Source organism: Schistocerca gregaria, chromosome 2 (assembly GCF_023897955.1).
Source record: "Schistocerca gregaria isolate iqSchGreg1 chromosome 2, iqSchGreg1.2, whole genome shotgun sequence".
Taxonomy (NCBI): Eukaryota; Metazoa; Arthropoda; class Insecta; order Orthoptera; family Acrididae; genus Schistocerca; species Schistocerca gregaria.
Window position 1 is genome coordinate 268264933 of NC_064921.1, and position 27852 is coordinate 268292784.

General features: G+C 37.4%; 1 protein-coding gene across 1 annotated transcript; it reads right to left on the reverse strand.

The window, feature by feature from the left end:
* Nucleotides 1-27852, reverse strand: LOC126336856 (uncharacterized). Its single transcript, XM_050000952.1, has 4 exons — nucleotides 27589-27852; nucleotides 23661-23840; nucleotides 23426-23579; nucleotides 1-9464 (listed from the first exon to the last, which is right to left on the reverse strand). Exons 1-4 carry the CDS (start codon nucleotides 27658-27660, stop codon nucleotides 8239-8241), a joined length of 1632 nt encoding a protein of 543 aa, XP_049856909.1. The 5' UTR covers nucleotides 27661-27852; the 3' UTR covers nucleotides 1-8238.

Genomic DNA, 27852 nt, shown 5'->3' on the forward strand with positions numbered 1-27852 from the left:
TAATTTAAATATTTGTTTTATTTATGATTCATGGGTAATAGACTATACATCACATCTCAAAAATATCAGCTTATAAAAATAATTATGTTCAATAACAGTAAGAAATTTATTAAGTAACAACCACATTCTAGTTATATTACATACACACAGATGGATAGCCAGGCAGATGTGTTCACCAATTTCCAGTCTCAAATTAGATCTCTTTTTACTTGTTTGCAACAATTCTGATAATAGTAGCTAAAGAGCTGACATGGGCTTTACGACAATTATTAAAGAAAGTACTGTCTCCCAAAGCAGATTTTTGTGGAAAGATGAAAACACATTTGTGGTTAGAAAGCATACTAAAAGGCACAGTTTTAAATCTAAAATCTTGAAACAGCATTGGGGGTCAGTCACATTTAGGAAAAAAAAGCTTTTTATATCTAACACCCCCCCCCCCCTCCCCACACATACAGACATATTATAATAAAAGACGCTCAATACTGAAATTATAAAAACACTAATAACAATGCTCCAATGAGAACTATGGAAAAAAAAACTTATCACTTGCAGTACAGAAAGGTTCCTCAGAATGATATTCATAAAACAAACAAAATGAAGGCAGGATAATAATACTGCAAAAGCCACCTCATGGGAAAGGGAGCACAGAAGACAGAAAATCAAATCTTCAAAAGTAAGATTAATGTGAAAGTCTCATACCTGCAATTTAGCCACAATAGAGGCAAGGACACAAAGAAGAGCCAAAAGTTATATTACCCATAGACAGTGAACACAAAATGGAGGAACAATGGGAGAAGGTACCAAGAGAGAACTGAATGAGGAAGCTTGCTAATATGTAATAGAGGGCTTTGAAATATATATGTTATTGCAAAATTAAATAAAATATCAAACAGAAGTACCAAATGGAGGGGCAACAAAGGTATTAAACTGATAACTCTCAACTCTGAAGATAGACACACTATTCCTATTATAAATGCAGCACAAAACTTGTGACACCATTATGAATATGCTTCAGTCGGTACTAAAAACTTACTAATGACATAATAAATTTTTGATTATATCTGTATTTTAATTGCTGTTTCATATAATTTGTATATTTTATAAACTTCTTACGTTAATTCTCAGCAATAATTATCAGTCAGTTTATCAGTCAGTCAATATTTGATTTCATTACCTGTAAAAACCTAAGAGTAGGCAAAACAGTAAATTTTTTTGGGAGCATTTGTATAAAGGTTAAAGGCCTGTCATCTTTCACACAAGCAATCACAAGGAAATGCCAACTGACAATACTCCATACATACAATAAAAAAATAAAAATGAAACTGTGACTAAGGGTGAACTTTTTTAAATGGTGTTTGTGTCTTTACAAGTATGATAAAGTATTCTTAAATTTGGCAAAAAGATTTTGAAATTTTAAGTTGCTTAAAGGAATACACAATCCACAGATGACCAGCAAAATTAGACAATTATGTAAAGTAAACAAAAAAGGGCTGGGGACTAAGGCGGGTATGCAGGCAGTGGGCACAGAATCGTGAAGCTTAATACAGTTCTCAGGACATATGACAAACATCAGATAAAAATTTGTAGTTTTTAAAACTAAAAATGTAATCTCTCAAGTTCAGTGTTTAGATGCACTCATCACAGTACTGAATAAGGTTTCAATCTGTGTAAGAATACTATAGTTTATTTTAAAATTTGGACGCATGTTTATGATTACATACCTAAGTTTTCAAGATGATGTGAACTAACATCTGTATTTTTTCCGAATAAAGTAATGTTTAATGAGTAAGTTTCTTCAAATTGTTTGAAAGAACACATTTTTGTAGACGTTATATGAAAAGGAGCGAGAGTTTCTATGCGTCTATACTTTTGTGTGCAAGAAACACAGCTCACATTGCTAGAATCTGTGAAAAGTCTTCCAGGATTTTTAAAAACATAGTGGTAACTATTTATTTCACATAAAAAATGTTAATTTATGAGCACAGTATCAGTATAAAAATAATAATATTTTATTCACAGTGTAACTGCAAGAAAATGATAATCATCGGGACCTGCATTACAATCTGAATAGTCATTTCAAAGTACTATTTTATCACACTTTTCTTTCAAGCATATTCTAGTTTTATCTATCCATCTTTAAAAACAGAAGTTTTAAATTTATATAATGTTTCACAGTTTTTAAGTCTGTTCGGCATTAAAAACAAGCACTAAAAGACTCAACAAAGTTATATTCATACTGCAAATGACAGCAAGAGGAAAGATGAGAGCGACTAGGACTTAAAACTGTTTATCAAAATTTCATAACAGGAACATATTTCTTGTTTTTAATATATTCTACACAAACAGTAATTTCTTTGGAGGTTCACCTCCTCCTCATGTGGTATAACATAACCAGATAAATTATGCAAAAAAAAGTCTCGTTGAAATGACAATGTAACTGGATTAATAAAATAAGAGTGCTTAGTAGTTGTATTATGTGGGTTACATTCAGTTGTGTAGTATGGTGGAAATTCCCTTAACCACTTCATTTGGAAAAAAAAGTATGTTTCCTTTCTACTGCAGACATCATTAAGTCTGAAGCACTTAAGAACTGGTACATAACAATCAGAGATATCAATGAATATTCTTATTCTGCTATAGTTTTAAGATAACTGTGGACAGTAAAATTTTTTGCAGAATGTCAAAAATCATAACTAAATACTGAGCTGAATGAAAATGATTATTTTTTTGCACAGGACAAAAAGTAAAGACTGTGCAGTTCAGATACTCTAATATTTTGTTCAACAAAGAAAGTAAGAACTCTAAATGAATAATCTATCAGGCAACTAGTAACCAGACAATAAATGTATGTAATAAGATAAAGCACTAGGATGCTCAAGATTACCACACTACTGAAACTTTTTGTAAGATAGCACCAAATTATGTCAAAAACATTACAGACTTTTCCACAAAAAAGTCACATTTCGGTTACATGCTAGTTATAGTCTTGCTCATAAATCAATAGTCATGTGTTGCATGAAGCTCACACATAAAATCTCTTATCTTGTGCAGTTATTTTCGTTCTCAACAAACTGACAACTGCATACATTCTCAATAATATCTAGTACACAAATCTTTGTCATTCCCCAACATTCTTCATCATGTACTGTCCACACTATTGCCAAACGAAGAGCTTCAGAGTCTAAAATTAACAAAGTTTTGCACACACAGCAAATAACAGGATATAATGTCAAAGAGACACTACAAGTGCAGTTACATTAACTTGACATGGCTCATTATTCTGATATTACACTAGAGTATATCCTTTTTCAAAATCTGGAAAAGTGGAATAAAACAAAACTGTTTAATAACACAGAGCTATGTTAGTTCTTTAATGAGAATGCTAGTTAGCAAAATAAGTGCATAGCATCACAAAAATGTGATTCATACAAATAATAAAATACCAATAGGCTCTGGTGACTTCAATTAGTATTTAATCAACTTTGTTCATTAGAACACTGTAAGTAAGCAGAATGTCAAAATTATATGGAACAAAAGAACTCAAATTGCAAACAATCGGGAGATGAAAGTGAATACAAAAAGTGAAACTGCATATGAAAGAAGACAATTCTGGAGAATGCCATACTGAAAAGTCCTGGAAGATCAGATGTAATGGTGGATAATATAGCTGAAGCACTGAGTGGTCAATAAGCACACAAACAAAATAAAATCCATCTTGCTCATACATCTGTCAACTGTTCAACACATCTACTACAGAGTGAGTCTACGCTTACTCCTTCCATTATCTTCTGAGGAATAAGCATACAGACAGGAAAATGATTTGCGGCATCTACTCACTTCAATCCTCATATATGTGAAAAAGCCTTAATGACCACACATAAAAATTAAAGTATTTGGATAAGTGATGCAAATTATGCCAGAAAGGGGTGATAAGATTGTACAATACAATAAAAGAGTATTGTTGCAACAATGTAAATTCTGAGATAGAAGTACACAGAAAAAAAAAGACGACCACTTATCTGCAGATAAATGGTGGGGACAGCAATCAATCACATCAAACTGAACAATGTTGTTATAACCAACAAGACAACACAATTCATACTAGATTACATCACATCACAGTACTGCAATTAACAATCAACCTGTCTACAGTATCAGAGTACATCTGCCTGTATGTAAAGAAACTCTTCGTTATATAATCACAATGTGACCATCTTAGTTTAGTGAAATGGCTGCATCAAAGGTAATACCATTACAGGCAGACAACAAGAATACGTTGCTCATGGTGGTAAGTACGTGTCACACAACCAAGGCACTATGCAAACTTATGATTAAGAAATAAAACCACAGTTCTTAGTATTTCTCAGTGGAAACGTAATCAAAAGAAGCCAACATATTCTAGATATCCACAATAATTCCGAACTGCAGTTTTTAAACTTATTTAGCTGACTGTTTAAAAAAATTATCAGCCACAGTTAAGCACAACAGTTGGGAATAATTTGAAAAGACCCACTAGTCAGTATATCTACATAAATACTTCTGGTAACTATTAACTTTACTAAAGCCTTAAGAGTTTAGGGTGTGTGTCAGTCAACAATTAAGGCCTGCAGCCCAGTACACTCTACCAAAATAAGTGTTCACTACAGGTACCTTGCATACTTAGTATGCAACATTCCAGAACAAACAATATAAAAGGAAGTGCAGTCAGATATGAAAAATGCTACTGCATCATTAACAACTGACATCCTACAGGAACATAGTGCCGATCAATTAAAATTTTGTTAAAATACAAATTATTCAGAATACTAATCGAGTGAGAGAATAATCTGCCAGTAATATGCCCTAAGTGCCTTACGTATTACCATTTTACCAATAGCACAATAGCACTACAAAAAAAATGTGTACTTAAGAGAAGCAAACAGTTTACTATGAGTCACTTTGTTCAGTAGCTGTGTGGTTTCTGAAGTAATATTAATTTATACTTATTTTTCATTACCTAACAACAATTTTATTGATGACAGTTGACTATTAAATCAAAACAGTTAATTATAATTTGTAAAATTATTGCATGATGGTTTAGGGGTCATTAACTCCACATGTACACACAGATGAGAAAGTTCATGCAGTTTAGTAAGGTCATTACAAAACATATTAAGATGACTCTGTTTAAAAAAAATTGAGTTCGTAAGGCCACCTTAAATTAAGATCCTGCAGCAGTTTTTATGATTTCAAAATAAAAATGATTGACAAAGTAAAATGTAGACCTATATCCTGCACAAACTGTCCTTGATCATGTGAAAAGATACAGCCGTGTTCATTTCCCAGTTATGTGTGTTTATATTGGATTACAGCTGCAGAAAACTTATCACAGTACATGGCGTAACAGGTGTGATCTATCACCATTTATGTTATTAAGTTAATTGAAGACCATAATACATAGAGTGCTGTTGAAAAAGGTAATGCAATGTATTTACAAGATGCAAAATGTTTAACCATTCTACTGATCTGCAAATAAGCAGTAGAATATAACCCCCACACAGTCTCAAGTGCGTCATCACTGGTCAAGATCACAAGAGAAGAAACACTATCTTAATTTCACTATAATAGAGCCAGGAACCAGTAATAGCCCTACTGGATGAATCCTCTTACTATTATTTTCCAAGCCACACTACCTTCAACATTAAAAGTTATTAATTCGCTCTATTGCAATTCCAGTCATTATCATGAGAAATTGATGTTACAGTTGATTTGATCTAACTGGGTGGAAAAAAATTTTAAGAAGCGGCAGCAAAAGAATATGCATATAAAGGTTTCTAAATCAGCTAGCTTTTGGAATCAGTAACTCCTCCTCCTGGCAGAAGCCTGAAGGAGAAGGAAGAGAGGTGAAACTGAAGGACTGGTGACGTTCTGAAACATTACCTACAACCCCAGGATGGGATGAGAAGAACAGACAATCTATCTTTCCTTCTCGTCCCATCCTGCATGTCTCCCCGACTAGGGCTTCTGGGTGACTTTTCTGAACTGCCTCAATTTGCTAAGCCTCACCAGTCCTTTTGCTTCACCCCTTCTACTAGGAGGAGGCCCCACTGCCTCCTACAGCTAGGGAATTTAAGTATCTTTATATGTGTGGTCTCATGCTGCCACTTGAGCAGATTTTTTATCTACACAATTACATTATATTTTCAAAAATTGATTATTTTTGTTGATCTATTAATCTGAAATTATTTTTGGAAACCAACTCTCACATAATATACTTTCAAAAGCATTTTATGAAACATGTGAGCACTTCGAACCAGGAAATGATAATACAGTGAGTGGGTAATTAAACTCTAATTTGTTTCTATCAGTACAACTTGTATACACATAAAATAAAATAACTGGTCAAAGTACAAATTAGTGTGTTTTCTCTTCTTGAAGTTAACTGCTAAGATGATTGAAAGTTGTCTATTTAGAATGCCCAGGAAAATCCATTCTCATATGAGATGAGACAAAGCAGAAGTTATAACGTGTTAAGTGATGGCTATCACTACAATACCATAATAGCATTCTCAAGCTGAAAGCTAGGTAAAAAGTGATTACAAACAGCCATCAAAGGATATGAAGAAGAAGCAGTATATAAACTGGTGGTACATAATCAATGGGATGATAAGTAGCCACTTCAAGCTTCCTGACACAAAAAAGAGGCAGAAATTACTAAACCTTCATCAGCAAACATTCCTCAAATTCATCCACACATTGTCTTGACTACATCAGCTGACACTGTAATGAATGGAAATTTCCTAACTGTAACAAGTGCTTTATACAAATCTTGAGAAAATCTGACTTGGATTACTTCACAAACAATATTCCAATGGAGCCAGATAAGGAAAATTTGTTGTCAAAATATTGTACAATGCTCTACTGAGTAGGTACTCTACATTAAGTATTCCAGTTACCTCCTGCTAATCATTTGTGTGACTCTCCATAAAAGTAATGCTAACCCAGTGAGCACTGAAGTCACTACACAAATGAAAAGAGTCTGCCAATTTGGTCACCAAGACAATGTCACTCAATATATAAAAGTCATTTTAAAACACAATGCATGGCTAAGAAGAGAGATTTGTGAAATGGTACTCAAGAACTAAATTAAGAAGTGCTGGTCCAGTGTGAGTATCTCACTCTGTTTTCCATATAAATAGCTTTTAGTAATTTTGGAAACTGGCCATGTATTCCACAAAATACTAACACTACATATTTAACTAGAACAAATTACTCTCTTGCATCAATCCATCCATAAATTACAATTTTCAACAAATAATATTATTTAATGTATCACACATATTTCAATTTAACAAAGGACATAAAATAAACCTACTGACAACACTTTCAGTTACAACATAAACATATTACTTATGGATCTGCAGGTAAAATCCATTGAACATATATAAAATTTAGAAAAAAATAAAGTTGCAACAGCTTTTTAGTATGCCCATAAATGCTTATAATTACTTATAGGTAAACATAGCTCATGAGTCAAATTTGCAGTCTATTCATATGGGCAAATGGTACCCAGTAAACGGCAGTTGAATAAATATCCTCTTAAAATATATTCAACATTTTTATTACAATCAATATTAATATCAAAAGCCTACCAGATACAAAATTCAGTTATGTAATGGTAGACCATAATGGTCATTACTTTTAAAAGTGATATTGTTATGAGCAGACTCAATATACTGAACTTGACATGTAAATAAAATCTTCAACAAGTAGCTTACAAGTCTTTGTGTTATTTCTTACAGAAAATGGGAATGTTAAAATCAACTGTTGTGCAAAATCAACCTATTTCTCTAAGATTGGACAACAAGATTTGCATTTCAAACATGGCATGTCACTCAAGGAGTAGAACATCTGTATTTAGAATAGTCCACTTTCTTAAAAGATGCTTAAAAATTCTCTAATTTGCTACGATTGAGGGTTAAACATGAAAGGCTAACACCCTTAAATCAGCAACAATTACTTGTCCATCAGTATGCATCACATTTACAAAAGTTCCTCTAAAACATGTAAATATGATGAATCACCTGGTAATCAGTGAACAACTTTCATTTTACAAAGTTTATCTAAAAATTAATAAATTTAATGAATACTATAAATGAGTAAAAAGATTTTATGTTTAGTTTGGGAGATAGATTGCTATCTATGGAGATGAAATGATCACAATTCAATGTTTATAATTAATATCACATGCAAAAGGGACTAGACTTTTTTTGGTTTTTGCACAACAGCATATTCCTGGTCGTTGTAAAATTGATGTTCAGGTCCAGATAAAGAGTTATCAGTTGGTACTGATTTTTTACGGATCATACCATAGCCATAATGAGAATCATCTGCTAACCTACAAGCTTGTATTTTTTCACATAATTCATAGTCATTAAAGCTGGTTGGAGATTCCTCTGGAGCAGGAGGAAGTTGTATTTGAGAAGTAACAGAAGGCACAGGCACATGGCTGTAGCCTCCAGCAGTTGGCTTAGGTGGTGGGCGGAAGTGCTGCAATTTATCATAGTCTTCACTGCTGTCAGACTTCATGGAAATCTGTGTAGCTAGAATTTTTGAACACTGTGGCATTGGACTTTGTTCAGCAACCTGAACAGTTGAAGCAGTGGAAAACTGAGCAGGCCTGTCTTCTTCATCACTGCACTGGTTTTCTGTATGTCGTACGTCATCAACACCTAGGGTCCTCCAAGCATCTTTTCGAACCTCCACATCATCATAATCTTGTGCACTATCTGTAGGAGTCACAAGCACTGGGGTTGTTGGTGACAGGCTGCTTCCTTTAGAAGCTTTGAAACGACCAGAGCTTAAAGATTCAGTAGAGATGGATTCATTTTCTGTTGAAACATTTTCTACAGATTGAATTTGTTTGCGGGGAGGTTTTACAGGCTTTGGCTTTGGTCTGCTGGTATGTGAAAAACTATTTACAACAAAATGTTCATTTTCTGCAACAACAGTACCAAGAAATTTGCTGGAAGGCTGTGAAATTGTGCTAAAATCTGTATCAAAAAGAGTCGCACTTGTTGGAGAAGGGGGAAGGGGGCTACGAGAACGTGCCTCCATACTCAGGGCTGCTTGGAACTGATTGTCGCCACACATTATCACAGGGCTTACAGGTGTTTCACCAGATAGCAATTTCCGCATACTTTTCATTTTGGAGGAAAGGCAACGAAATATCTCTTGCTGATTAGAATGCTGCAATGTGAATGTGCCTTCTCCAGAATCACATTTTCTGCCAGCCTCAAATATGAACTTCCCTTCACGATAGCCATACCGCCTAATGTAACGGTAGGGCCACGTGAAGAGAATACTGTTGTCTGTGCTACTCCGAAGCTGAATCACAGCAGAGGCAACTACAAGTGTATATACACCTGGTTCCAAACCACACCTTTCACTGGCTTCAGATGGAACTAACCACACAGTAAAAACCCCTACAACAAAAAAAGATTAAAATTAGATAAACAAAGGGCAAACATTTCCTTGAATTTCTGTTTACCTGAGATAAGAATTTTACCATTAAAAAAAATGAGAATCAGAAAGCAAGGTGCAAGTAGATAAACAGACAAATATAACAATGCATAAGAAACATAATGAATTATGAGAATAAACAATCTTTTTGGAACAGTTATCAGAACACATGAATGCTTTTAAATCTTTGAATGAAAAATTATTTTAGTACAGTCTTCATCAAGTCGGATACATCAAACCATTATAACAGTTCATTAGTGAACCATTCCAAAATAGATAATTTTTGTAGATAAAGTGCATTTATAGAGTCTGCAGCTCTTCGATAATGTGCTGATTTTGAGAACTTGATGATGATGCTAGTAGCCAACTGGGTAACATTATATGGTAGGCAATGAAAACCACTGAATCTAATGACTTCTTGCAACAGAATATACAAAATGATTACATTTGCTTTCAATATGAAAGGAAAAAGATGTGCTGACAGACTGACCTGTAGCATAAGTATACATTAGAGTGGAATGTGGTAATTAGCCTGCAAGCTGGCAAAGAAAATAGATCCCAACAAGAAATTACAACTACTGTAATAGATTCATGTGTAGCAGAGCTCATGATATACTTTCATCACTGCAATAATCTACTTGTATTCTTGTTGCTGATTTTCCTAAAGATTTTGATGATGTGGTTAAATTCTAACCCAAAAGAAAAAAATACCAGCTAACTTTAGTTATAAACCATACAAAATTATCAACGAACATTATGACTCACTACCAATAAGAGACAAATCTCCCATATTCCATTCCCATCATTCATCACATGAGCTGTTACCAATGCCAGTCCCCAAGTGATCCTGTAACTCTGTCAATATTGATTCTTCCCACACATCTTGAGTATCTGCCCCCTCCCCCACACATAAAAAAGCAGATGAACTAACAATTCTGAAACTTACAAACAATGGAAAATCCAGGATGGAATGTAACACATTATGAAAGGAGTGCGGCCTCAGTTGCATCAGACTGCAGTCGTGTGTGTGAGTTGCATCTGCGTGAGTATGTAAGTGTGCCTGTCGTCCATTTTTGATGAAGGTCTTACTGGCCGAAAGCTATATCTGTGACAGTCTTTTTGATGTGCCTATCTGCAACTCAGCATCTCCAATAAATTCTGATTCTTTAATTTTGAATTAGACTGATTGGTAAACTTAAGGAGTGAACAACAGATTGTTTCCCTCCTTCAGTTTTATTGCCACACTCCATATCTGCAAGAGTTTATCAAATATCAACATGAACACCCTTGTAACAAACGTGTAATGAGGCGGGTTCCTTGACTTCAGTAAAACACGGACTACCCACTAATAGAAACATATAGTGCAGCTTGAAAAGTAACACTCAAACTCAGTGTCAGCAACACTAAAACTATTCTCTGTGAAAAATTCTACCAGGCAGCTTTCACCCCCCCCCCCCCCCCATCTTTTTTTATGTTCTAATATTTTTCTTCTCTTTCTTTGCTTAGTACAGAATTACAGTCCCCCATCAAAATTAAATTTTCATTTCCTTAACAAACTGAATAATTTCTTTTATATCATATACTTCGACAATATCTTCAACATACGCGAAGCTGACCTCTACATCTAAAAGACAATGTCCTGACTGACTCACCATTTCATCATAGCCCAACCCAAATCACCAAGAATACACACTTGAAATTTGGAAAGGATGAGGATCTTATTACTGTAGATACAGTTTAAGGAGGGACTGTCCAAAATTCCACTCCTAAAGGGGGTGAAATAGAGGTGATATGCTTTTTTGAAAATATGTTGCTGTAAAGGAAATTTTGAAGACAGAATTATGAAAAATTGGTACTTGGTTTCTCAGCTAGGAACAAAAAAATACATGTTTCAGCATTTTTGGAAAGTCAACCACTGAGGGAGTAACACAGTGGGTGAAAGATTTTTTGGAAATAACTCATCATTAAAGAACTGCTAAGAATTTTTAAAGCTACATCTATGAAAACTAGTATTTGACTTCTCACTTAGAAATGGAGAAAAATACGTGTTTTCAGTGGTTTTTGGCAATTCAGTCCCCTAAGAGAGTGAAATAGAGAACGAAAAGTTTTATGAAATCATTTCATTATGAAAACATTTTCACAGCTAAATCTATGAAAATTTGTGTTTGGCTTGTTTGTTACACATTCAAAAATACATGTTTCACAATTTTTGGAAATTCAATCCCTTAGGGAAAGATATATGGAGTAAAAAGTTTCTGGAATATATTTTGTTATATTAAAAATAAATAAATAAATAAAGTTAGATCTATGAAAATTGGCATTTCACTTCTTGGTTAGACCTAAAGAAATGTGTGTTAGAGGATGGAAGTTCCTAGTAAACAACACCATAAGAACGCAAAAGGCACGATTAACAAAAACTTTGCATACGAAGCTACATTGTAGAGTTTTGCACGGGTCATAATTTAATCATTACTAACACTTCCTTTAAGAATCATGGAAGAAGGCTGTATATACAGAAGATACCTGGAAGGTTTCAGGTTGATTATATGATGGTAAAACATATATATCATAACCAGATTTTAAATTGTACAACACTTCCACAGCCAGACATGGACTCTGACCACATATGTATTAGCTTTGAACTGTAGATTAAAACTGAAGAAATTGTAAAAAGGTAGTAAGTTAAGAAGATGGAATCTGGATAAGCTGAAAGAAACAGACATTTTTGAGTTTCAGGGGAAGCATTGGGTAATGGCTGACAAAAACAGTGGAAAACAGGAGAAGATCAGCAGGTAACTCTGAGGAATGACATAATGAAGGCAGCACAGGATCAAGTAGGTAAAAAGACAAGGCTTAGAAGAAATCCTTGGATAACAAAAGATACATTAAATTTAAGTGGAGGAAAGGAGAAAACATAAAAATTCAGCAAACTACAAAGGCGAAAGAGAATACAAAAGTCCAAATAATGAGACTGATAGGAAGTGCAAAATGGCTGAACAGGAATGTCTAGAGAACAAAATTAAGGATAGCATATGTCATTAGGTGAAAGATACCACTTACAGGAAAATTAAACAGGCTTTTGGAGAAAAAACAAGCAGCCGTAGGACTATCAAGAACTCAGATTGAAAACCAGTCCAAAGCAAAGAAGGGGAAGCTCAAAGATGGAAGGAAGAGAAGGAGATTAGTGTTTAACGTCCCGTCGACAATGAAGTCATTAGAGACTGAGTACAAGCACGGATTAGGGAAGGGTGGGGAAGGAAATCGGCCGTGCCTCTTCAAAGGAATCATCTTGGAATTTGTCTGAAGTGATTTGGGGAAATCACAGAGAACCTAAAGCAGGACAGCTGGACACGAGATTGAACCGGCGTCCTCCCAAATGCGAGTCCAGTGTGCTAACGTCTGCACCACCTTGCTTGGTGAAGATCGAAGGAGTATATAGAGGGGCTATACAAGGGAAATGAACTTGAAGGCAATATTATAGAAAGGGAAGAGGTTGTAGGTGTAGATGAAGATGAGAAGGGAGATATGGTACTGAGAGAAGAATTTGACAGATCACTGAAAGAACCGAAGTCGAAACAAGGTCCCTGAAGTAGACAACGTTCTGTCAAAAATACTGATAGCTTTGGGAGAGCCAGCCATGGCAAAACTATTCCATCTGGTGCACAAAATATATACGAGATGCACAAAAATTCCCCAGAATTCAAGCAGAATGTAATAATTCCATTTCCAAAGAAAGCAGGTACAGACAGGCATGAATATTACCAAACTATCGGTTTAACACGTCAATGTTGCAAAATACTAAAAGAAATTCTTTAAAAGAATGGAAAAACGGGTGGAAGCTGACATCTCTGACAATCTGTTTGGATTCTGGACAAATGCAGGAACACGCGAGGCAGTACTGACCCTACGACCTATCTCAGAAGATATATTAAGGAAACATTTGTAGGCTTAGACAAAGGTTTTGCCAATATTGATTGGAGCACACTCTTTGAAATTCTGAAGCCAGCAGGTATAAAATACAGGGAGTGAGAAGCTACTTACAACTTGTACAGAAACAACACACAAGGTAGGAGCATGAAATGGAAGTGGTGGCTGAGAAGGGAGTGATGGAAAGCTGCCACCTATCCCCAATGTTATTCAATCTGTACACTGAGCAAGCAGTAAAGGAAACAAAAGAAAAATTGGAGTACAAATTACATTCCAGGAAAAAGAAATAAAAATTTGGAGGTTTGATGAGTACACTGTAATTCTATCAGACAGCAAAGGACTTGCATGAGCAATTAAACAGAATGGACAGCACATCTATGTACACCACACACACTTCGCAAGCCACAGTATGGTGCGTGGCTGAGGGTACCTTGTACCACTACTAGTTATTTCCTTCCCTCTTCCACTCGCAAGTAGAGCATGGGAAAAACGACTGCCTAGATGCCTCCATATAGAACCTAATCCTCCTTATCTGAATGTACTTTGGCGGCAGTAGAATCTTCCTGCAGTCAGACTCAAATGCTAGTTCTCTACATTTTCTCAATAGTGCTCCTCGTAAAGAACACTGCCTTCCCTCCATTGACAACAATTTAAGTTTCCAAAGCATCTCCGTAACATCTGCATGTTGTTTGAACCTACCAACAACAAATCTAGCAGTCCGCCTCTGGATTACTTCGAAGTCTTCCTTTAATCTGACCTGCTGAAGATCCCAAACATTTGAACGGTATTCAAGAATGGGTTGTGCCAGTATATTATACAGTCTCCTTTCCAGATGAACCACAGTTCCCTAAAGTTCTCCCAATCAAATGATGTCCATCATTTGCCTTCCTTGCTACGACCCTTATGTACTCGTTCCACTTGAAATTCCTTTGCAATGTTATGCCTAAATATTTAATTGATATGACTGTGTCAAGCACCACACTACTAAATGCTGTACTCCAACATTACACATTTGTTTTTCATACTCAGGTGCATTAACTCACATTTCTCTACATCTAAAACAAGTAGCCATCCATCTTGCCAACTACAAATTTTGTCTACATCATGTTATATCCTCCTATAGTCACTCAATGATGACACCTTCCCATACACCACAGCATCATCAGCAGAGAGCCACAGACTGCTCTCTTACCCTATTCATAAAATCATTTATGTATACAGAAAATAACAGCAATCCTATCACACTTCCCTGGGACACTCCTTGTCCCTGATGAAAGGAAGATATAAATGAACATCAACAAAAGCAAAACAAGGATAATGGAATGTAGTTGAATTAAATTAGTCAATGCTGAGATAATTAGATTAGGAAATGAGAAACTTAAAGTAGTAGACAAGTTTTGCTATTTGGGCAGCAAAATAACTGATGGTGGCTAACATGGAGAGGATATAAAATACTGTTTCTGAAAAACAGAAGTTTGTTAAAATGAAATGTAGATTTAAGTATCACAAAGTCTTTTCTGAAAGTACAAGGGGAAGTCAAAAAGTAAAGAAACTTTTGCAATTTCTCACTGTGGCCTTGGCAACACTGCCAGTATACAGGGCTGAAGAATTGTCATCCACAACAATTCTATGTAATGTGTCACTCTTATTCCAGCGTTAGTAGTCATATTGTAGCAGACTGTGAAACATGACAGCTCCATTGTCAATCTGCACAAAGGAGGAAATGAGGGCAGTGATTAGCCTTTTATTTACAGAAGGTGTTAAACCTGCAGAAATTGTTCGTTGAATGCAAGAGCTATAGAAGACAGCTGTTTGTCTCTAAGCAAGATCTACAAATGGATAGAATGCTTCAAACAGGGAAGAACTTCTCTGTGTGACGAAGGAAGAGTGGGCAGGCCATCGACATCAACAACTGGAGACAATTTGGAAACACTGAGGGTATGGTGATGTAAAATAGATGAATAACAGTGGATGAAATTGACTATATTTTACAAATCAGTCATGGTTCGGCATATTCCATCTTACATGACAGGCTACATTTTCTGAAAGTTTGTGCGAGGTGGGTACCAAATGAATTGTCAGTGCAACTTAAGGCACAAAGGATGGACATCTCTCATAAACATTTGACCCGTTATCATTGCAAGGGAGATGTATTTTTATAGAAAATTGTTACTGTAGCTGTAACTTGGTGCACCATCACAAACTGGAAGGTAAGGCTGCGAGCTTGGTTTGGAAAAATCCACCACCACCACAAGTTAAGAAATTTAAACGCCAACCATCAGCTGGTAGGATTATGCTAACACTATTCTGAGACATGGAAATTGTGGTAGCCGTTCATTTCACCCCAAGAGGCAAAACTGTAAAAAATGTCATGGAAAACTGTGAAAAGGTGTCATCCTACAGCTAGATAAAGTTCAGCCAGCAAAGGGATGGCCAAAACAATAAAGAAGTTGGGATTCAAATTGCTGGAACACCTGTCAGACAGTCCAAACTTGCCTCCAACTGATTTCCATACATTTGGACCACTGAAGGAAGTGCTCAGGGGAAGATGATTTTCAGCAGAATCAGAAGTCATGGATGTGGTGCAAAATTGGCTACATGTACAACCAAAAAATATGTTTCAGACAGAATCAACAAACATGTGAAATGTTGCACAAAGTGTGTTGAAACGCAGGGGGGTTATATACAGAAATAGTGCATGTTTCAGTTTTCTATCATTAGAATAAAAATTATTTTTCCGAAAAGACCTTTTACTTGTATGGAGTGTAGCCCTAACATGGACGATAAACAATTTAGGCAAAAAGAGAATAGAAGCCTTTGAAATGTGGTGCCACAGAAGATTGCTGAAGATTAGATGTCACATAACTACTGAAGAGGCACTTAAACAGAACTGAGGAGAAATGAAATTCGAGGCACAACCTCACTAGAAGATGGGATTGGTTGATAGGACACAATCTGAGACATCAAGGGAACACACTCAGAAGGATGTAAGTGGCAGTAGTTGTTCCAAGACGAAGAGGCTTGCACAGGATAGAGTAATGTGACGAGCTGTATCATACCCTTCTTTGGATTCAAAACAACAACAAAAAAAGTGGACATGATTTTAGTCCCAGTTGGGATTTATTTCCTTGTGTTTTTTTTCTTCTCTTTTTAAAAAGGACTCCCATGCACACAGTAGATTAGAATGTTCAAGTTTATACTTTCATTATAAGTGGAACCTTTAGATGACAACGATTATTATTATTATATGTTTAAAGGGACAAAACTACTATGTCATCAGTCCCTCCATTCCACGAGAGAAACACATGAAAAAGTAAAAAGCGAAAAAGTGGGGACTTAGCTGCTCCAACTATATAAGCAAGTCAAAAGGCATTATGTTAGTTGTAACACGAAAGTTAAAAGAGAATTAAGGTAACCCAGGCAGCATCATGCACAAGAGGTTCTACAAAGGCAAAAGAAGTTGAAAATCCCCCCCCCCCCCCTCTCTCTCTCTCTCTATCTCTCTCGGGAAATGTGACACACTGGTAGTGGTTGTCTCATCATCTGCAAGCATCTGAGGTAGTGAAATAGGTAAGCTGAGAGCGTGCTGCAGCAGCTTGGCCAGCAGGGCACATACAACAAGAACATGCACAATCGTCAGCAGACTACCTAAGGTGCAGTGAGGAGGATCATCCTGATGCAGAAGGAACTAGGGGCGAATCTCGTGTGGGCAACAAATAGTCGACAAAACACAATAGCATCTCTCTGAGGTGCCAGGAACGATGTATGCCACAGCACAGTGGACCCCTTAATCATTCTTAACTTGTTTTGGGTTGTTGTAGCCTGCCATTCAAATTCCCTGAGCCTCACAATATTGCATCAAAGTTGCAATCTTAAGTCTGTGCCCAGTATTCCGACGTAGAAATGATGTCCTGTAGTTTCGGTTTTGGCTGGATGGTCGGCAAGTTCATTTCCTGAGATGCCTATGTAGCTCTGTGTCCAGATGAAAGTTACTCTAAGGTTATGCCGTTTAAGCAACTTATGGAACCGCTGCAGATCAGGAAGTTTGTCATGGCCTGGGATTTGACGTATTGCAAAGTCAGAGATATGGCAACTGACTCTGCATTGTCTACAATGCAGGCACTCGGCAGCGGGTGCTTCTCATGTTCCCTTGCATGTGCAAAAGCGTAACCAATCCTATCACTGACTTTTGATCCATCTGTGTAGATGCATACTGAGGATCGAACGAAAAGGAGGAAGAGAAGGGCAGGACCAGTGTCATTCTTGGGGCCACAAAAGAGGTCCATCCATATCACAGGACCAGGTACAGGCCATAGGAGGTGCTGAGAGGGAGACCTCGGAACACAGACTGTTGGAGGTCCTTCAGTAGAGTACCAAGTCAGACTCCAGCTGATCTACCACTTTTGGGCAATGTGCAAACAATCTGAACTTTTGATTATGGAGTTGAGTGACATGGGTGAGGTATCTGACAAACTGTGACTACGTAATTACCCAGAAGCTACTGTCGTCTAACCCACAGCTCTTGGACATCAGCTTCCGCAATGCCCCAGTTGCGAACCACACACCAATGTGGTTAACAAGGTCCAGCAAGCTCAATACGGACAGTGCTGCCAACCCATAAGCAACACATCCACAGTCAAAAGTGGAATAACATCAGTGCTTTGTAAAATCTTAGAAAAACTATGCAGTCTGTGCCCTGTGAGGAGTTACTACAAAAAAGGTGAGCATTTAGCTGTTTCGTACAAGTTGCCTCGAGCCAGAGGACATGTGGCAGCTAAGTTATCTTGATGTCAAATAAAATACCTAAGAATTGAAAAGTTTCAATTACTTCAAGTACATGGTTACCAAAGTAAATTTCTGGGCGCAGGTGCACAATCCAGAATCGGCACAACTCAGGACTTTGCAGGAGAAAATTGATAGCTGTGATTCAGAGCTCATCCATGTACTCTCCAGGCAGGCCCCTGACGTTTTCGCAGTGATGAAGAGGTACAGTACAGGCAAAGATCATCCACATACAGCAACACAGACTGTGGGGCCCCTGCATTTACAATACCACTGATGGCAATAGTGAACAGCATTACACTCAGAACTGCTCCCTGAGGGACTCCAGTATCCTGTACATATTGAATGCTAAGAGTCGAACTTGTCTGGACCAGAAAAGGTCTGAGAGATAGGAAATTCTGGATAAAAATGGGTAAACTGCCCTGGAAACCCCACTCATGCAGTGTAGGTAGTATGTTATGTCGTCAGGTGGTATCATATTCCTTTTACAGCTCAAAGAACACAGCAATCAGATTTTGGTGATCCACGAAACCATTGCACACTGTAGATTCCAGATGAACCAGATGACATGTGGTGGACTGGAAAGGCCGAAAGTCACTCTGGAATCGTGATATATGCCCCCTGGCTTCAAGGTATCTACACAGATAGTGGTTGGCTATACGTTCCAATAGCTTACATGGCCCATTTATCAGAGAGATTGATCGATAGTTAAAATATGTGGGTCCTTTCCTAGTTTCAGGACAGTTTCCCACCATTGAGATGGAAATTCTCCTTCCTGCCAAATACCATTAAAAAGCCCGAGGGTATGTTTCATGCTGTCATCACAAAGATGTTTCAGCATTTGGTTGTGGATTTTATTAGACCCAAGCACCATACCCTGACACACTACCAAAGCACCGTGATACTCCCATTCACCAAAACGGACATTCTATGGCAGAGAACCATCTGGATAGAAGGATAGTGGGTGGTGCACGGTGTGATATTTCTGGGCCTAGAAATGGAAAATTTGTGGTAAGTACCTATGGGACCAAACTGCTGAGGTCATTGGTCCCTAGGCTTACACACTACTTTATCTAACTTAAAGTAACTTATGCTAAACACACACACACACACACACACACACACACACACACACACACACACACACACACACACACACACACCGATACACGAAGGCAGGCTCAAATCAGGTAATGAGGATGGTAATTAACAAGGAGACACTTTAGTGAAGTGTGTCTTAAAACATTCAGCGAGTACCACAAAAGTGGTGCAGATGTTACCAATGACAATGATACCAGAAAGGGCTGTAGGCGATGGTTGGCTGCAAATACGATGGAGTTTAGTTCATACCTCGGACGATGAGGTGTGGGATCACAATAGATGATACATATTGCTTCCAACACTCCTGCTTCCTTTGCTTTAATAAACACTGTGCTTTCGCCCAGAGTCTCTTGAATGCTATTAAATTATCGATAGAGGGGTGGCACTTGTGTCATGGAAGTGCCCTGTGCTGTTCCCTGATAGCTCTGATTGTATCTTCTGACCACTATGGCACTGGTGATTGTCAGAATGAGCTGGAGGAGCAGTGTATCGTTGCTGCAGCACCACGAATAATAATGTCCATAGTATCCTGTACTACTTTATCGATTTCCATCGCATGACTGGCTGTAAAAGCAGCTGCAGAGGAGAAAGCCTGCCAGTCAGCTTTCTGAAGCAACCAACGTGGAGCATGTACCAAATGTCTGTGCATGCAATGGGAGAGACTGATAGGAAAATGGTCGCTGTCACAAAGATTGCCATGGGTTCATCATTGAATCAGGGGCAGTACAGTCTGTTCGGAAACTGTGGGATCAATAGTTGAGTATGTTACGTGTGCCAGACTGAAATGTGTTGTAAATCCCGGTGTTGAGTAGGCAGACGTCCAATTCTGAAAGGAGGTATCTAGCACCCAGCCTTTATGAAACGTATCGTCACTACACCACAGGGGATTATGGGCATTTAAGTCCTCCTAGTACGAAGAAGAAGAAGGGGGGCGGGGAGGAGGGAGGAAGCCGTTCCACACAGCTCATGGTAATGGAAAGGTCTGTCTGAAGGTAGATAAACATTACATATTGTCATCCAAACTTGTAGACACTAATGGCCCTGGCCTCCATTTCAGTGATTAGGGGCACATGCGCACTGAAAATATCAGACTGTATGAGGGTACAAACCCCCAATGGACACACTTTTGAAATTAACATGATTGGTATAGAAAGGTTTGTAGTTATCCAGAGCAGGGAGATGTGTTGCCATAAGCTGTGTTTTCTGAAGTGCTATGCCAATTACATAATAAGAAGCAAGTAAAAATGGAGTTCGGTCAGATGGTGATAGTAGCCATTACAGTTCCACTGAAGAAGCATTGGCGTCAGGTCTGAGAATGTGGTGAACGGCGAAGATGTGTATGGTTACTTCACTACCAGGACACAGTCCACCAGATTGTGTGATACATCATCAAGGTGCATATACTCAACCTTTGCAGGGGTGGGGAGCTGAACATCCGAAGCCTCAGAAAATAATTTATCTTTCTGTTTATCCTTCTTATCCTTGAGAAACTCCAATTTCTGTGAAAATTTCCCATTTCATCATCTAGAATTGAAGAGGACCATACTTTTCTTCAACCTGCAGCCTGTGGCTTCTGGTTCTTGTCTTGAGGGGAGGTTTGATTTTGTTATACTTTAGGAAACAAGAACTGCTCGGGTCATACGCACCCAAGTCAAAACTACAAAACACAAAGACAGAGAGCAGTTAAAAAATTACTATACGTCAGTCCCAATTGACATAATAGAAGACAGTTGAAAAACGGCACATGGAAAAGGGCTAAAAAAGACACCATACAGAAATGGAAGAGGAAACAAAGTTAAATGGCCTTCGCCATATTGTTTTGGTGGATAAAAAGTGAAACACAGTCAACAGCTCATGCATAATCTTGAGGAGAGGGGCATCTTGACAGGTGATGACGTCAGAGGACGACTAGGCATCTCCAGTTGCACTGATGGTGTGTGAACCACCAGTGCTATAGGGATAGGGGGGCATGGGAGCTGACATTCCTTCCCCCAGCTGTGGGGTAGGCCCTGGAATACCATGACCAGGAGGGGTGTGCGAGACTTCATCAACATACGAGGTACAGACTGGTAACAACAGTCACAAAGTTTCAGACCATACCAGTCAGATAAAGTCTTTCAACTTTTTCTTAGCATCTTGATAAGACAGGCAATCAAGTGTTTTATTTTCTTGAATTTTCTTCTCCCTCTTAAACACTGAGCACTGCGATGAATGAGGATGGTGTGGTTCGAGACAGTCAACACATTGAGGGGGTTGGGCAAAAGATCATGGGATGCCCCTCCACATACCTCACTGGAACAGCAGGAGGACGTGCCCAAACCTCTAGGACCTACAAAATCTCATCGGACAAGGAAAATATGCTCTGATATCACACCTAGAAACCATGACCTTAACCTTCTTAAGCAAAATGTTGCCGTCTAAGGCCAGGATAAAATCTCCAATGTCCACTCTATTATCTTCGGAACCCTTCTGTATGTGCCAAACAAAATGGACTCCACAATGCAGCAGATAAATACACAGCTCTTCATCACTAATAAATGCAGCTGCCATACCACCTATATAAAATTTAAATTTTTTCCAAAATTTTCAGAACCCGACAACCATGAATGAGGATCTAAAGTTCCATAAGCTGCAAAGTATTGCCATACCATATTACCTTCAGCTGTTATATTCGTAAGCTCAAAACAGTTGAGATACAATATAATCACATAGCACCCTCAAACAGGAAGGAATGAAGCAGAAGCTTGGAAGAGAATGAACATTATGATCTTTGCTATTATCAAACTAAAGAGAAGTGTGTAATGATAGTGGATTTCTCAATATTTTGATAATTTTTTCCTCACACGTGCTACTTGGTGCATACTGAAGAAATCTCAAGAGACTAAGGAAACCTTAGTTTCAGAATGGTGTTTTTTTTTCAATTGCAACATTAATAGCTAATGTATACTGAGAGAGAATGTGATATTCGTTGAAAATTTTATTGTGCAAGTACACCTGCACATGAAAATAATTGTAACCCAGTCAAAAGGTTTTTTGGGCGTGTCATTACTGTGCATGTTTTGCAAAGATGAGTTAGGAAGCTATGTTCAGTGGGTAGGCAACATTCTTTTTGAGGAACAATGTTGAGAAAACTTATAGAACCAGCACTGAAGCTGACTGCAGAACGATTCTACTGCCACCAACATGCATTTCATGTATGGATCAAGAAGATAAGACAAGAGAAATTAGGGCGCATCTGGAGGAATAGAGACGTCATTTCTCCCTTGCTCTATTTGTGAAGGGAACGGGAAAGGAAGTGACTAGTAATGGTACAAAATACCTTCCACCATGCACAGCATGGATGCTTGCGGAGCGGTTATGTAGGTGTCATCGTAAATGTTTACAAGTTTACTGTTCAAGTGACATCATGAAACTCCTGTCTTTGGTGAGCTGGGCTGAGACCTTCGTTTATGGAAATTGTTACGAGCTGTAACAAAACCATTTATTAAAACTACTTTTTTAAAAATTTTCTTATGTTGTTAAGCTATTATTCAATCATCAGAACATCTGAATTTTAGAGACGTTGCAGGCATATCAACAATATAGAAGCTGAAGAGAATAGGGGCTAAGACAGAGCCTTGAGGAAGATCCTTATTCATTTTATTTGTGGGAGCACTTAACAGCACTGCACACTTCCCTGCATCAAAAGGAAGAACGATTAGGGTTTCACATCCCATCAACAACAAGCTCAGATGGTTTCAAGTTTGAAGAAGGAAATCACCTGGGCCCTGACCAGCATTTTCCTGGAGCGATTACGTGAAACAGCAGTAAACCTACATGAGAATGGATGTATTTGATCTGTCACCCTCCCAAATTTGAGTCTACTGTGCTAACCACTGCCCCACCTTGCTTAATCCTATCGTCAAAAAACAGTACATGTGTGCATGTGCAACCACCTGGTAACAACAAATGATAGTGATCTCTATGAGAGTGCAGGATGGACCATTTCATCAGATACGGAATTAGCAAGCAGCCACACATTAAGAGGACTACAAAGCCCCACTTTGGGTGTTCCTCAGAAATACCTATACTAGGTGATCAAATTTTGAGTATATTTTTAAAGTCTGTTATGTACCTTCTCCAGATGAATCATAAAGATCATTATGTTCTTCAATTGTTTGTTTCGAGCAATCATCCTTGAATGCAACCGACTGGAATGCAGATAACCACAGCATCATTTCACTTTCATTGACAGCTGCAAAATGGTATGTAACAGTCTTCGTAACAACCTGTAAATAAACATTGTTTTGAAGGAAGAATTTGTGAACTCATCAGTTAATATAAAATGTGGACTTACAATTTATACTTACAATGAAACTATTGGGGTGGTGCTTCTGTACATCTTGTGTAATTTTCACACAATTTTCCAGAGTAATAATTCTATCAGACAAGTTCTTCGTAACGTCTTCCTCACTGTCAAATACTTCAAGTCTTTCTATCCCATGTTTGCTAGCCCTGAATAGCTGGCAATACTTCTTGTGCCAAGTTTTCTGAAAAGATAAAATGTGTTGTTACAATGCATGATACGCAATCACTGTAAAGACATTAAAACCAACAAATAAAGCAAGACAATAGAAATAAATTGCTCTTATGACAGCAAATCATAGATAGATTTCTAGTCGCCTTGCTTCACTACATCTAGTCACCGAAGGCTGTTAACAGTCACAGTAATTAACACTACGTGGGGCAGGGGAGGTCTTTTCAGTCACTGAAACAGGAAAACTGCGTAACAGCAGACAACAGCCTTTTCTTTTTTAACTAATCTATCTTTGAGAACTTCACGACAAACACTTAGAGAGACTCTACATAGCTTACAAGATAAGCTGAAGACTGACCTGACAACAGAGTAAAGTACTGACCTGATTACAGAGTGAAGTACTGAATTCCTATACTACATACGGTACATCAATCATATGTTACATTTCACACATCACCTATTAACACTACAGCCACAATGTTTTTTGTGTTAAATAGGGGTAAATGGCTAAAGTCTACAACAGAAGCTCTGACAATCACAGAACTTTTCGTGTACAGTTGGCAACACAGCTGTTCTGTGTAGTCAATGGAAAGATAGTTTGAGGTAACCAATGAAAGTGAGGAAAAGCAAGAGGTGAGAGGTGGGTGGGAGGTGGAGGTGGGGGGGATTAGTGTTTAATGTCCCATCACCAACAATGTCATTACAGACTGTGCACAAGCTCGAATTGGGGAAGGATAGATAAGGAAATCTGCCATGCCCTTTCACAGGAACCATCCCAGAATTTGCCTTACGTGATTTAGAGAAATCACACAAAAACTAATTGTGGATGACCAGATGCAGGTTTGAACTGTTGTCCTACTGAATGCGGGTCCAGTGCGCTAGCGTCTACACCACCTCGCTGGGTAAATGCAAGAAATATGGTGAGTAGCAAAAATGAACCATTTAACAATTTTTGCAAAATATTCATGGTTGTGCCAGTTCATGAAAAGTTGCCCTAAACTGCAATACATTTTTATTTAGCTTTTAACGCACACTGTGATGAAACCCAAGGTTTAAGTTAGGTTTCAAGGTAACAATTCTGTTGTGAAATGGCAAAGCCAACAAACGTGATGATGTACCAATGAGTTCAGCTGCAGTCTTGTTTACCAGTATTTTCCATAGCAGATTACTCATAATAATGGAACACAATGTTTCTGGGCTTCATTTTCGAAGTATCTGACAAATAGAAGAGTAGTAATGCTCGACATGGAAGTACCCTATCTGAGTCCTACTGCTGAAAGAAATTCCTAGAGTCACATTGAGGGATATCATATTAAGTTAAATCTTACTGGAACATCTGACGGAATGAGGGCTTATAAAATCGGTTGACTGTGATCTCCAGGACGGTGATTTTAAGATCTGAATCTCCCAAAGTAATGTTCAACAGAAGTTGAAAATTCAACAAGCCACCTATTGGCATAGTATTATTTTGTGTGCATTTAGTTACATGGTAACAACTCATACACATGTTTTACTATTTGACACAAATAAACCATGACTGAAATGGTGATCCATGAAACTCTTTCTGCACATCATTTAATGACCAGTGCAAAGTAATTCTTGGAAGCACTGTTATAGCTCTGTGAGCCTATACGTGCTTGGACCCAGTTCTTCAAATCTATGTTTCATGAACAGTTTCATTCAAAGAACTGCAAACTGTAAATCTGAAAATTATTCATGCCTGTCAATAAATTATTCTCCCCCCTCACTCAACAGCAAGGAATTTCATAGCTTTGACAACAATGATTCTCCTTTGACATATTACATTCACTTTCTAAAATGACTTCTTATGTTAATGATGTCAGCAAATTTTGAATGTAATTCAATCACATTTTGCAGAGTTTTTGAACATAACCTGGCTCTGGTTGTATGGGTCTTTTAATTTTATGCCACTGAAATATTCAACTAACAACAAATCTAGTTGCAGAATCAGAGTCAATCTTACACACAAGTTTACAAATCAAGATACTATTTTCTTCTTCATTCTGTAAAATGCACAATTTAAATTAGCATTGGTGCAAACATCAAATGAAGTTCTGTTAGAGTAAATAATCAGTGAACTTGAGAAGCAGGCAGCACAAATGATGACAAATAAAATTGCTTTCTTCAGAGTGGGAGCAATATGATATATACTTAATATAAAACACAAGGCTCAATGATATCTGACATCCAACTCTTGCAATACAGTCAACATAAATAAGTATGCTATTATCAGTAATTAATTAGTTTTTAGAGTCATCATAATTTGCTATTTGTCCACACTTACCTATTTCCTCAGATGAGGGACAACTTACACAAGCAAAGAGCACTAAAAAGTCAAACTCAACATTTAGGAATTACACTTTCTAGCATTATCACAAAATGTCAGTGCTCCTTCTAATTTACTCAACTTTTAATTTTATCAGACTGACCTTGGGAAACAACATAATGTCATATCGAGATGTAGGCACTGGGAGTAAACTGTAATTTATCTCTATGACAAGTTCGTCCTACTCCTCTTCACCTAGAATATCAATCAGTAAAATCTGTGTGGGAAGATACAAACGACAGAAAAACAACTGACACCTCCAGTGCAATGATTAATGCACAGCATTTCTCCATTTTAATGTTATCCTTACATTTCACTTCACAGGTTTTTAGGTATCCGCTCATCTCAGTGCAGGTGTCCAAAGATAGCAGGCATTAATCCACCTCAGGTAGACCCAATTACTTTGCACAGTTTTATGAACAATATTCATACTACTGTCATACAAAGAAACAAATGAAAAAAAAGTTTTTGAAAATAATAAACCAGTTTAAAAATGTACATTCATTCACATTTGGTGTACAATCAATTCAGTTTTCATTCGGATATTGTCAGAAGAACTACACATCACTCACATCTTCATTTTAAAAAAGCATCAGCAGCTCTGCTAATATTCTGTCTCTAATGGGCTCAATGTGACATAAAACAATGGCTATCAAACTGGAAAACTGGTAATGTTTGAGGGCAAAAATAGTCTCTTTAATAATATATTTGTGATAATAGTTACAATAACGTTTAATGCAGAACAAACTAGTATAATATACAAGGTCTCCAAATTTACCTATGTGGTCCTACACAAAAATCTCATATGTATAGTGTATGGTATGTCAATAATTGTTACAAAACACCCACATTTAATGAACAGTGGTGTAAAATGTTCGTAGTATCTATGATGATTGAAAGAAACTGCTAGTTACATGCAGAACACCTAATACAATTAGGAAACATGAATAGAAAGTAAATGTTGGTGCCGAATATTTAATAGTTTACATGCGGCACTACTCTCTCAACAAGAAGTATGAACTTTCATGCGACGTTGTACTAAATTCCGCAGCAGAACCTGAAAGGTCTCTCTCAAATTTCCAACCTAACTTCGTATTTTTGTTCTACTATCGTAAACTTTTCGTATAATTATTTGTAGTAACGCCAGTATTTTCAGATCTATCTCCACGACAAAATATCAGTAATTCTGTTGCAGTAAGTCATCAATAACTAGGGACTGTCATTCAAATTAAATATCTTCCTCAATATCTCATCTAAATTCTAGGCGAGTGTGACACACTGGATGCAAACAAAGGATGATGTTCAGTCACATTATTTACATACGAAGCGTAACCTCCCAGTACGGAAGACTGACAAATAAATAGTCATAACTAACGTAAATATGCCATTCAAATTACGTCAACATTTCTGTTACCTTGAGCTGTCCCAAGACTCCTTGAGGAGGGAACAACAAAAATCCCTCCTTGTACGGCTTTTCAACATCCATAGGAAACTCTTATTTGAAAGCATGTCATTTGCAGGCAGTCTCTCTTACTTCATTACACAGTCACTGCTTGAACACATAACACTGACAAATCCATCTGTCACCTGTATCTTATCAAAACAAATATCTTCCTACACCGCACCACAATTGCTTACACAATTACTTTAATCGCACATGTAACTCCAAAGACATACT